Genomic DNA, 12,895 nt, shown 5'->3' with positions numbered 1-12,895 from the left:
ACATTCTTCATGCAAGGATTCCTTGTTGCAATTAACGGTCTTAGCCACTCCCTGGCTGCCCCGGTAAGGTGCTCCACAATAAACGCTACCCTGTGCTCATCATCAGGGAACTCATCGTGGTGCAGCTCAAGAGCATACACAATCTCAGTCTCAAAGCCCTGAAATTCCCTCGGGTCTCCATTGAACTTGCTTACTAGGGTCCCAGCTCTCCTTCCTGGCAGCACTTGGACTTGGGGTGCCCCTCCCGCCTTGTTTTTCTCTGCATCCAGCTTGTTTTGGAGGTCTACCGCCACCGCCCTTAATTGCTGCTCTTTTTCCTGAAGCGCTCTCACCTGTTCCGCAAGTTGTAGCCGGTCGTCCTGGACCTTCTTAGTCTCCTCTTTAGCTGCCTTCAATTCCCCCTGCGCCTGCAGCGACAGCTGCTGCAGTTCTTGCTGGGCTTGCTCCGCGATCTGCCGCCATTTCTCCGCCTCTGACACGCTCATCCCGGCAACTCCAAAGTAGCCCAAAAAGGATTAGGAGGTTGCTGTCACAGTGGCCGGAGTGGACTACTTCAGAGTAACGACGCTACGCAGCTCTGCATTTTATTCTTTTATTGGTGCTGCGTATTTACAGTGCTCAAGTCATTGCTATTTACACGGAGTGATGTTGTCAGTCGGTTTCAGAACCTCCTAATGGCTTTTGGCGCGTCTTTCTCCAACACAAAAGCTTTGGCAGACCCATCCTCTTTCCCCTCCTCTTTCTGCGTAATTCCGGAGTTGGGGGGATGGGTCTCCCGCCCTTATTCGCCCCTTCCTGTCCCACCTGGGACCCTGGCTCCTCTACCTTGCCTGAGCCTCGGACACGACTTCCTGCTTCCCCACTGGAATCGGAACTCTCTCTGCTTCCCCCTGTGCTCGGGGATTGGCTTGAACTCAGGAGGGGAGGGACTTCGCGATATCCCCTGTCCCTCACAGCAAGGATTGGGTACCCAGAGGTACTGCCGCTGACATCCCTGATCTTTCTGCATCAACGAAGAGTTCATTCTCTGCTAAATGTGGCCTCCGCGGGGAGAGTAGCTGATGTTGGAGGGTTGCGGGAGAGATCATTATATTACACAGCTAGTGCTTATTCTTCTGGATTATGGCCAGCAAATGTAGGGCAGTGCTAGAGAGAGAGAGAGAGAGAGATCTGCTGTCAACCAGTGTGCTGCGCACCGTTAAGGACCCAATTTGAGAGATGTGCCTTACGAGTTTAAAAGGGGATGAAGTGCATTTCGTTAAGCCATTTATGCCATTTACGCCCATGCCTTGCAATCTTTCGTCTGAAGAAAGTGAGATCCAGTCTGCTGTCATCATTGTTCTCCCCAAGTTATACAACGGACTCTCCGTTGTGTAAGAATGGAGGAAACTGCCTTAAACCAAGTCACGCCAACAGGTCTGCTAGTTCTGTATTACACTGAGTAGCAGGGGCTTTCCACGGTTTCAGACAGGGAGTCTTTCCAAGCCCTACCTGAGAATGCTGATGATTGAACCTGAGACATTCTGCAACCCACAATCTACCACTGAGATGCAGCTTTTCCCCAGTATCCTGCATCCTATCCATGGGGAGAAGCCAGAACATTAGGGAACTTTGGAGTTGTATCCTACCAAGTTATACTCAAAGCAGGCCCATTGGAATTAATGAACCTAAATTAACCATGTCCCATCAATTCCAGTGGAGCATGAGACTCTTAATCTCAGTGCCGTGGGTTCAAGCCCCATGTTGGGCAAAAGATTCCTGCTTTGCAGGGGGTTCAACTATCGTGGTCCCAACTCTACAATTCTATGGGTCTACTTTCAGTAGGACTGGCTTTGGATGCAAGCTTTTTTCTATAAGTTACAAGCAGAAACCGCCACAAATGTTGACGGGAATGACTACAGCGGCATAAAACCAACCTGCGCGTTCTGCAGCCTTCATGTTACCCTAAACCCAGGGGTAGCCAACGTGGTGCCCTCCAGAACCACAATTCCCATCATCCTTGACTATTAATGCCCATGCTACCTGGGATGGGTAGGAGTTGGAGTCCAACAACCTCTGGAGGGTACCCCATTGACTACCGTGCCCTAGATGTATAAACCTCACTCTTCTTGTAAATAATACTCTTTATTATTACTATGATGGTGCTGATTATATAGTGTTCTTCCGTGTAAGCACATAGATTGTCCACCCCCCAAGCCACTTTTCATGCCAGGCTTGTGAGATAGTTTAGAATGAGAGAGTCTAGCTTAAATCTGCTCACTTGGCAAGATGGCAAGCTTGCAGTGGAGCTTATGATTATTATTATTATTGTTATTATTATTACAGGCAACCCCCCCCCATTTATGCGTGTTCAATATGTGTGTGACCATGCATACACGCATCGGTCCGAACCTGGAAGTGACCCAAAAATGCCATAAAAAGGGCCGGGGGCAGGACAGGGTGTTTGGGGGCTTTTTCAATGGTGTTTCAAATATACATGATTTCACGTGTGCGTGCAGTGCCTCAGAATGTAACCCCCAGAGGAAATGGGGAACTGTCGGTAAATTTGCATGTCACCCGTCATCCGTAGAACTCGGGGCACTGCACAACATAAAAATGCAATATACAGTGGTACCTCGACTTCCGAAGGTTTCGACTTACGAAGTCCGCAAACCCGGAAGTATTTTTGCCCCGTGCGCGTTCTGCGCATGCGCAAAATGGACGCTTCATGGACTTATGAAGGATTCAACTTCCGAAGAGCGCCGCGGAACGGATCGTCCTTCGTAAGTCGAGGTACCGCTGTACAAAAAACACCATAATAAAAACAAAAACAAACCAATGATCCCCCCCCCACAACACATTATAAAGTGTAAAGGTAAAAGGACCCCTGACCATTAGGTCCAGTCGTGACCGACTCTGGGGTTGCCGGCGCTCATCTCGCATTATTGGCCGAGGGAGCCGGCGTATAGCTTCCAGGTCATGTGGCCAGCATGACAAAGCCGCTTCTGGCAAACCAGAGCAGCACATGGAAACGCCGTTTACCTTCCCGCTGTAGCGGTTCCTATTTATCTACTTGCATTTTGACGTGCTTTCGAACTGCTAGGTTGGCAGGAGATGAACTGCTAGGTTGGCAGGAGATTATAAAGTGTATCGGATGTTTATCAGCCAAAGGCCTGGCATAAGAGGAACTTTTTACCTGGCACCTAAAGATATGTAACAAAGGTGCCAGCCAACCGCAGAAAAGGCCCGTTCTTGTGTTTCCACCCTCTAGACCAGGGGTGTCAAACTCAAATTCATCGGGGGCCGCATCAGCAGTTTGGTCACCCTCAAAGGGCCGGTTGTGTCTGTAGGACTATGTGTCCACTCTTTATTATCATAAATTATTGTCACTGCATTCAATTATAACTGTTTTTTGTAATAATGTAAGCTCATTCCCGCCCCCACGTGGATCACATTCCTGCGTCGTGGCGCGTGTGTGGGAGGGGATGTAAACGAGGGAAATTTGAACAAAAGGTGGGGATCGACGGCTTCCGGGGGGGGGCTCAACTAAACCTTCGGCAGGAAGGAGAAAGCCAATGCTGGGATTAAAAACCTGCAGATGGAAAGAGGGCTTCCCTCTCCCGCCCTGCGCACACCCAAACCCCGCTAGGCAGGATGCCACACGCTGCAACCCACCCCATGCTTTGGAGAGGGGCAGGAACATGCGGTGCAGCGCCAACTCCCTGCTTTGCTTTTGCATCCTCCCTCCTCAGCGCCAGAGTCCCTTCCCCTCGCACTGAGGGAGGGCAGCGGATTTCCCGAGGAGGAAGGCGGCGTCAGCCCCAGCGGATGTGCATCTTCGCCACAGAGCTGCTCTTCCCCCCACCCGCGCTGTTGTCGTCTTCGCCGCAGCCTCTCCCTACCGGGACTGCAGGCAGAGGAGGCTTGAAAACCTCCCCCCCCCAAAAAAATTTCCCCTCCCACCTCAAACCGCGAGGCGACTCCATCTGGAGCCCTACATCACAAGGGGCTGAGAGGAGGCGGCGGCAGAGCGGGAAGAGCAGGAACCCGTGCCGCCGCCGCCTCCCTCCCGGAACTGAGAAGCCAAAGGGCGGCTCGGGGTGGGGGGCAGAGCAAAAGCCAGGCACCCTCCCGAGTGTCTATGAGGAGAAAACGGGGGCAGAGGGAAGAGAAACTCGGCTCCATCAAGAGAGCGGCTGTTGCGCTTCGCCTACTTCCCCCTCAGGCTCACTCCGCGTCCCTTTCGCCCGCTCGCTCGCCCACCTCCCGGATGCAGCCGAGGAGAGGAAGGGAAGCGGCGGGCGGCGGCTCCCCAGTGCCGCCTCACTCGCTCTCAGAGACAACAGCAAAGCCCGCCAAAAAAAAAATCCAGCGCTGCTCCGTCCCAGCACCAACTTTGCCAGCGGCGCTTGTACGGCTTTCCTACCTCCTCGGCGGGCTTCCTCCTCCTCCTCCTGCATCTCACTTCCCCGTCTGGCCGCTGTGCCACCGCCTCCCTCAGCCTCATTCAAAATTGAAATTCCCTGGCCAAGGCCGTCAGCGCGGCTCCAGCGCCCCGGCCTCCGCCTGCAGCCCCGCCCCCGGTTTTGACCCTCGGCAAATCGCAGGCTCCAGAACTACTGTCAGCGGCTAATGTCGGCGGCGGCTACGCGGGCCACATGACGAGGTCTGGCGGGCCGGATTAGGCCCCCGGGCCTTGTGTTTGACACCCGTGCTCTAGACCTCACATGGACATTTCCTGTTTCTTGGTAAAATTCACATGTGCTGTTTCTTTACCAGTATCTGAACCGGTTCCTAGCTATGATTGGACGTTCTGGAGCAATAGTTCTATTGGCTTGGTTACACCATCTATATCAGGGTTTCCCATGCATGGGTCTCCAGTCGTTTGTGGACTACAATTCCCATCATCCCTGACCACTGGTCCTGCTAGCTATGGATGGTGGGAGCTGTAGTCCAAAAATATCTGGAAACCCATGCTTGGGGAACCCTGATCTATTCCAAGGCTTCAGGACCCTCTAAGAAGAATTAAGAGTTGTGGTGACATTCATTGGAATAATCCAGGACAAGCTTATGAAAGGCCTTTTTTCTCCCCCTCCTCTTATTCTTCTTTACAGAGCAACAGACATTTGAACCCTGTTTAATGTACATCTCCCCATAGATAAAAAGGATGCTTAAATCACCTTTTAACTGATTGAATGGTGGTAATAAGGGTCTGCGGGTGAGTCTTTAGGCTAATAATGACTGAAGAGGACTCATTAATGAAGAGGGCTCAGGAGGGACTGATCCAGTTGAAATCTGCAGGAAAAGAATATCTGTGATGAGTTATTGAGTCAATTATTGAGACTAATCATTCGGGTGTTTTGCAAGTTTCATTAGAATGTTCTTTAGGCATGGTTTAACTAATTTACAGAGTGACCCTCGTCACACTGTTGCCCTCCCTTTCAGCAAGGCCCCGTTGTAATGGGCTTTTGTTTTGCCAACGGAGAGGTAGTTGTGATATTAATTCCCCATCCCCAACAACTGCCCAGGTATGGTTAATATCTAGAAATACACAGACCCATATCAGCAATGGAGGCTGATCCATTAAGGCAAATGGGGCAGTGCCCCAGCCAGCCCCCACCTGCCTGTCTGCTTCCTCCTCCTCCCTCTCGGTTCAGTCCTTGCAGAGGTCAGCAGGGGAGAGGATGGGGACAAAATCAGAGGTAATTGGATCCACCTGTCATTGGCTCGAGTTCCACCTGACCTTGGGGTTGGCCCCGTCTGCCATTGTCTCTTCTGCAGCGGCTCCCTTTTTGTGGAATGCTCTCCCCAGGGAGGTTCAGCTGGGGCCTTCATTATACAGTGGTACCTCTGGTTAAGAACTTAATTTGTTCCGGAGGTCTGTTCATAACCTGAAACTGTTCTTAACCTGAGACACCACTTTAGCTAATGGGGCCTTCTGCTGCCGCCGCGCTGCCAAAACACGATTTCTGTTCTCCTCCTAAAGCAAAGTTCTTAACCCGAGGTACTATTTCTGGGTTAGCGGATATTGGAGGCGGGATTTCTCTGAGGGCAGATGGCAGAACCACGAGACAACAAAACTGGCACAGAACACTCAAATAAAGGATTTATTTTAGCTATACAAAAACAACGAACATAAAGCGTGTGGGTGTTCTTCCTCTGCAGGCAAATTCAAACTGCCACTTCTCCTCCTTTTGTACTCATCACCAGCTGTAACCAATCAGCTCAGAACTCACACCGAGAACTTACAGAAACAGTTTTTTAAAGTTACAATCATCTTTTCTGTTTCTTTGCAGAATGACTCCTAACAGCGGAGTCTGTAACCTGAAGCGTTTGTAACCTGAAGCGTTTGTAACCGCTGTACACCTTTAAGCACCAAGAGAAAACATTCTTCTTTAACCAGGCCTTTGGCTGAATGACATCTAATGCTCTTTGAAAATGTGTTGTGGACGGGGCAATTATCGGGTTGTCTTTGTTTTTATTATGTACCAGTACTTTGTGTTTTTTTATATTGTAACTTCATGTTGAGAACTGCCCTTAGATCAGGCATCCGCAAACTTCGGCCCTCCAGATGCTTTGGACTACAATTCCCACCATCCCTGACCACTGGTCCTCTTAGCTAGGGATCATGGGAGTTGTAGGCCAAAACATCTGGAGGGCCGCAGTTTGGAGATGCCTGCCTTAGATCTATGGGTATAGGCCGATATGCATATTTAAATAATAATAATAATCTAGTTACAGGTAGGTAGCCGTGTTGGTCTGACGTAGTCGAAACAAAATAAAAAATTCCTTCCAGTAGCACCTTAGAGACCAACTAAGTTTGTCATTGGTATGAGCTTTCATGTGCATGCACACTTCTTCAGATACCTTCAGGAATTTTTCAGATACCTGGAAGGAATTTTTTAATAATAAATATCATATGTCTCCCTGGCTTCTGTCCAACCAGTACCCAATGGGCACCATTCACCATTGCCTAGCAGTGTAAAAGAATACATCTATGGTAGTGCCTGAGATGGTCCTGCATCTTTCAGGTCAAAGTCCATTTTCTTGTTTGCATTTTATTTAATACGTGGCTCTCGAACCCCACTGTATTTCCATCGATTCAGGGCATGGCAGGTCACTCAGCCTTTATGAAAACAGCCAATAAAACACAGCTCAGGAATACTGTGTCTAGTAAGGCAGCTACAAATGTGCCCATAAAATAGGAATATTGTGCCCTGGTAAAAGCCTGCAGGTCTATTGGTCTAGCAAGTACACTGTGTATTGATGCACACCTTGTTCGACGCAGGTGTTTCAAACATGCAGAGCTTTTAGAAATGATGACGATTTTTATTATACAGTGCTAAGTATCCAGAATATGCGCTCGAGTCGTCGGCCCCCCCAGCCCCAATTTATTTTACTGTCGAGGGATAGGGTGGATCTCCCCCTTTCCCTTGTGGGCTCTTAGTGTCTTAAGAGAAGCCCTTCCGAATACTAACATAAAATAAGTAATTACATTGTTGGGTTGGAGGTAGGGAAAGCCCAAATGAAATAGACATGAGATATTCCAGATTTAAATCTATTTCAAAACCACCTGCCGTATGCCATATATAGCCAGTCCTGAGAGCTATCAGGTGGGTATATATGCTAATATTTATATATTAAACATTTAATATATATGTTAATTTCCCCCCTCCCCTTTAATGCCGACGGTTGCAAGGGAGGGAAAGGCAAATCTGAAAGAAAACAAATCTAGGTAATCTCACACAAAAAAGACTCAGGCATCCCCAAACTGCGGCCCTCCAGATGTTTTGGCCTACAACTCCCATGATCCCTAGCTAACAAGACCAGTGGTCGGGGAAGATGGGAATTGTAGTCCAAAACATCTGGAGGGCTGAAGTTTGGGGATGCCTGGTTTAAGTCATAACACAGGATAAAAAGAACACCACAAAGTCCGTTTGACTTTCGAAATGTTTGAAAACCAAGGGGCAGGTTTTGATTGGTGCAGGCGCCCCAGAAACAATAGCAGACGACCGCATTGGACGTTCGGCTTTCGAAAAACGTTCAAAAACCGGAACACTTCTGGGTTTTCAGCGTTTGGGAACCAAGGCATTTGAGAACTAAGGTACCACTGTACTGCTCAAGGGTAGGTCTATTTTTTTTGTAGAGCATGTCATCAAAAGCAGAAATTTTGAACAATCCGCTCACATAATAACTATGAATGAGAGTTGGGGGTGGTTTGCTATAGCGTGTCGGCTCTTCATTTCCTTGTCAAATGGAACATACCAAGTCAGACCGTTGGTTCATCAACCCACTGACTGGCAGCAGCTCCTCAGGATTTCAGAGAAGGGACATTCTCAGCCCTACCAGGAGATGCCAGGAACCTGAGACCACCTGCCATTAAAGCAGGTGCTGTACTGCTGAGCTATGACTGCAAATAAGAGGTCACCTTTCATAGGCTTTTATCACCCTTCCTTCCATGCAGGGGTATATGGCTTGAGCAATTCTTTGCTGGATACACCTTGGAAAAAGCTTCAGTATGGAAAGCAGCTTTTCACAGATGTCATCAGGCACAGCCAGGACCTTGTGAAGGAAGATCTGGTCCAAGAGCTCATTAAAGTGATGAATAACCAAGACCCGTAAGTCTGTGCCTTGGCTTGTCATTACCTAGGGACCGGCAACTCTAAGCCTTTGCTTTGCCTGTAAATAAGAATGTTTGTGGGGAAATGATTGGTTCTCCGTCTTGTGCTTTTTAATGCTTTTGGTCTTAAGTGTATTGAACTAAATTCCTTCTTATGTACACGGTTGCTTGCATTAGCGGAGAGAAAAATAGGAAGCTTCCTGATAATGGTGTCAGGCAATTGTTGCATCTGGCTCATTATCTTCCACATCAGGGATGGGTGGTGTGTGTGTGTGTGTGTGTGTGTGTAAAAGCATATTTACTTATTTATTTGCAATATTTATTTGCAATATTTCCAGCCTGCTTTTCATTACAGAAAAGACTCCCAGAGTAGGTTGCAGTCAAATGCGTTTATTTATTTCATTTATGATCTGCTTCCCATGAGGGATCCCAAAGCAATATATATAGTATAACAAAATCATATACAAAACAATTACATGTATAAAAGCAGTTGAAACAATTGCATATATAAAACCATTATATATATAGAGAGAGAGAGATAAACAGTTTAAAATAACAGCAGCGCATGCATAAAATCAGTTTAGCTTCAATATACATACCAGCTGGGATAAAGGTTTGTTGGAAGAGGATTGTCTTTAGCAAGAGCAGGGGGGGAAATGAGAAAAGTGCCTCTTTGATATGTAATGGGAGGGAGTTCAAAAGGTCAGTGTTGTTGCCACACTAAAGGCCTGATTCTGTCCATCATGCAGAATTGGCCCTCCTGACGGGATGCCCAAAGTGATTGGTAGGGTATGTAAGAGGGTAAGACTACCTTTTAGGTAGCCATTAACCTCATATATTAAGAACCAACAAATCTTATATAGGAGAACCATCAAAATGAAACAGAAGTCGAGCAATAAAGTCAGAAAGCACCCAAGTAAAACCCAGTGGACATCTTCTGTAATTTGCCATTGACCAGCCTTTGTCTACTTGGCGCCCATCCCCCCCTGACCATTGGCCATGATGGCTTGTGGCTGATGGGTGTTGCAGTCCATCAACATCTGGAGAGCACCAAGCCCAGGAAAGCTGTCCTTGTTGGTGTTTTGACAGCTTATCACGTTACTGTGTGCTCTTGAGGTTTCAATATCTATGGTGGGAAACATGCAGGAAGGAGCAGAAGTTGTGCCACCTCCATTTGGTTTGCTTTCTGTCTCCAGTCAGCTGCCAGATCCCGCAATTGAGGATCAAGGAAAGGACTACGTCCTCCCCATCTTGAACAAGTATGCAGCTGTATGTGTTCGCTGTCCCAATTATGGAACCAGGTAAGGGAGAGCCCTTGCGCAAGAAAATGTGGCCGTCCATTACATTTGGTTTAAATGATTTAGTGGTTCCCTCTAAAAGCAGTGGCGTAGTAATAGGGGGGCGGGGGTCGCCACCCCAGGCAGCATTCTGGGCGGGGGGCAGCAGACTGGAAAGGGCTGACCACCTCTGACGGCTGCTGCCACCATGGAGGAGAAACCCCGATGCAATCGAAACTGCCTCACTCCACAGCTTGCTCGCGGGTTTTTTGCCATGGTGCCGCGTCGCATGCCTCCTGTGCACGCACACACCGCACGTCAGGACGCATGCGTCATGACACGCAATGCATGCACGTGACGGACACCTCACCCCCTGGCCTTTGGGTTTGCCACCCCGGGCAGCCAGGCGGCTAGCTACGCCGCTGTCTAGAAGTACAGTGGTACCTTGCAAGGCGAAAGCGTCTAGCGATTCTTTGTTGCCTCGCAAGATGAAGCTTTCTACGGCCACGTCTCGCAAGATGAATTTTTTTTGCCGTCTGCCATTTGTTTCCGCAAGACGAAAAATTAGTAAGGCGGCATGACCCACGGAACAAATTATTTCCATCTTGCAAGATACCACTGTAGTGCTATAGAGTCACTGAGTCTACAGCAAGTGAATTTGCAGACCTGGAGGGGGGGCTTTTTATACAAATCTGCCCCAAACTTTAACATGTCAAAATGGGGTGCGGGAGAAGGAGTTCTTTGGGGGGGGGGTTGGGGGTTGGTTGGTATATTCTCCTTATCCATCACCTTGTATTGGTAGGCTTTACAGGGAATGGGTGGTGCTGTGGTCTAAACCACTGAGCCTCTTGGGTTTGCTGATCAGAAGGTTGGCGGTTCGAATCCCTGCAACGGGGTGAGCTCCCGTTGCTCTGTCCCAGCTCCTGCCAACCTAGCAGTTCGAAAGCACGCCAGTGCAAGTAGATAAATAGGTACTGCTGCGGCGGGAAAGTAAATGGCGTTTCCGTGCACTCTGGCTTCCGATGTTCCATTGTGCCAGAAGCGGTTTAGTCCTGCTGGCCACATGACCCTGTCTGTGGAGAAACGCCGGCTCCCTCGGCCTGAAAGCGAGATGAGTGCCACCACGCCATGGTCGCCTTTGACTGGACTGGACTTAACCATCCAGGGGTCCTTTACCTTTACCTGTTACCATTGGTGGGCTTAGCTGTGCAGAAAAAGCAAAGAGCCTGAAATTAGCAACGTGACAACAGAAAATTGAATTAATTTTGCTCCTTCTCAACAACTTGCTGCTTGGTTCACTGTGCAAGGTGAGGAATTTATATACAGTCAAACCTCAGTTTGCGACTGCCCCCGTTTACAACCGCTTCGGTTTCCGACCACCGCGGACCCAGAAGTGCTTATATCCGGGTTACGCGCCGCTCGGATGCGCAGAAGCGATCTGCGCAGCGTGCGCAGAAGCGCTGTATCGGTGCTTCGCACACGCGCAGAAGCGTGCATCGGGGAGCAACCGATTTGGGGAGCGACCAGCTCCGCGGAACGGATTGCAGTCGCAAACCGAGGTACCACTGTATGTATTTTTAAGAGCAAAGAATTAGAATCCCAGGAGTTGGTTACTTAGAAGCATTCTGGATCTTCTTATTCCTTCCTCTTTAGGACAAATACAGTTATTCTCATTGATGCGGTAGGACACGTCACCTTCACCGAGCGCACCATGCTGAATGCGGACGTCGACCAGTGGAAAACAAGCACCTACCAGTTCAAACTGCAGATTTGACAGCTCTTCGTGTGAATGGGTCACACCAAAAAGGGGAGAAGGGGAGGTTGGCAAAGTGCAATCTATTGAACTGTAGGGGTGCGGAAGGCCTTGGCCGCAGCTTTCATACAGCAAAGGCTTGTCGATGCTGCGTTCCACACCCTAGTGACCACCAAAACCCTTTTTCTTTTTCTTTTTTCACAAAATCCAAAGCAGAAAAATCTGAACGGGAAAAGCTGGGCTATATTTAAGAAGCAAGCCACATTTTGCACAAGTGTACATGTTTGACTTTTGAAAGGGATGATGTTAGGTAACACAGCTACGTAGCGCAAGTATTTAACTTGAGAATCATGTGTGTGGAAGGGGATAAATAGGAACTGTGGATAATCATGGACAGCATTTCCTGTTTGCTCGGTCAAAGGGGGAGGCAGAGTTGGTAAAATAAAATGCAAGGGGGGGGAGAGTTGGTAAACTAAAATGCAAATCTGTAAAAAAGGGGGGGGGAGACACAATTCGGAATTGGTGATGCCCTGCTAGTTTCTGTCCACTGGCACTGGAGTGTACTCCTGCCCATGCAGAGCTCAGCTTTTGTGCATTCAGAGTTGGCCTTAACATTGAAGTGAAAGGGATAGTCTCTGCTCCCACACAAACCCTACCTATATGTTGACATCCTGATGGAACTTCTGCAGTAAGCCAGCCCCTGTCCCCTCCCAACTGCTAAAATGAATTAGCCTAGAAAGGTTAAAATCAATACATGTTGATTTTAACTCTTTTGCCAAGCACTTCTAAGTTAAGAGTGTCTTTGTAAAAAATAAAAAAAATCAAGTTGTGTCCTGTCTGCTTTTTAAGGCAGATTTTTTTAAAAAAAGAGTTGTGAGGAGAGCTGGAACCCCCTTTTCTCATCATAACTGAATGTATAATTTTGCAGCCTTTGACGTGTGAATATGTGTATGTTTCAGTGTTGCAATATGTGTGATTATAGGCAAAATGGCAACTGCTCTCTCGATCTTACGCTCTCCAAGAGAACAAAGCTAAGGCTGGGTTTTCTTTTTAATGTGAACGTTGCTTTGCATCTAACACCTGAGTGATGTAACACAGGAAGTCGGCTGCAGTTCTAGTGTACCTATTTAGCTGGGAGCAAGCCCCATGGAGCCATATGCACGGCACTGCTAATGCCTGCTTTGTGGGGTCCTGGGGAGGGCCTTAAAAATGGACTCTCGGTTGCCATTCATAATCCTGCAACTTCATCGTCTCCTTGTCTCCTCC

The 12,895-nt window shown here is 48.4% G+C and overlaps 1 protein-coding gene across 6 annotated transcripts in view; it reads left to right on the top strand.

Annotated features, from left to right (window-relative positions):
• The window catches only part of TANGO2 (transport and golgi organization 2 homolog), a 108,337-nt gene extending 95,852 nt beyond the window's left edge, over positions 1 to 12,485 (top strand). For all 6 annotated transcript variants that reach the window (XM_088659554.1, XM_035097847.3, XM_035097846.3 and 3 more), the window contains 3 exons: positions 8,444 to 8,597; positions 9,796 to 9,900; positions 11,530 to 12,485. In XM_088659554.1, the coding sequence (XP_088515680.1) occupies positions 8,444 to 8,597; positions 9,796 to 9,900; positions 11,530 to 11,650 (380 nt within the window). In that variant the 3' untranslated portion in view covers positions 11,651 to 12,485. The remainder of the gene's footprint in view (positions 1 to 8,443; positions 8,598 to 9,795; positions 9,901 to 11,529) is intronic.
• The last annotated feature ends 410 nt before the right edge of the window (positions 12,486 to 12,895 follow it).

This window comes from Zootoca vivipara, chromosome 16, assembly GCF_965207765.1.
Source record: "Zootoca vivipara chromosome 16, rZooViv2.hap1.1, whole genome shotgun sequence".
Lineage (NCBI taxonomy): Eukaryota > Metazoa > Chordata > Lepidosauria > Squamata > Lacertidae > Zootoca > Zootoca vivipara.
This window is presented reverse-complemented; position numbering and strand designations above follow the sequence as displayed.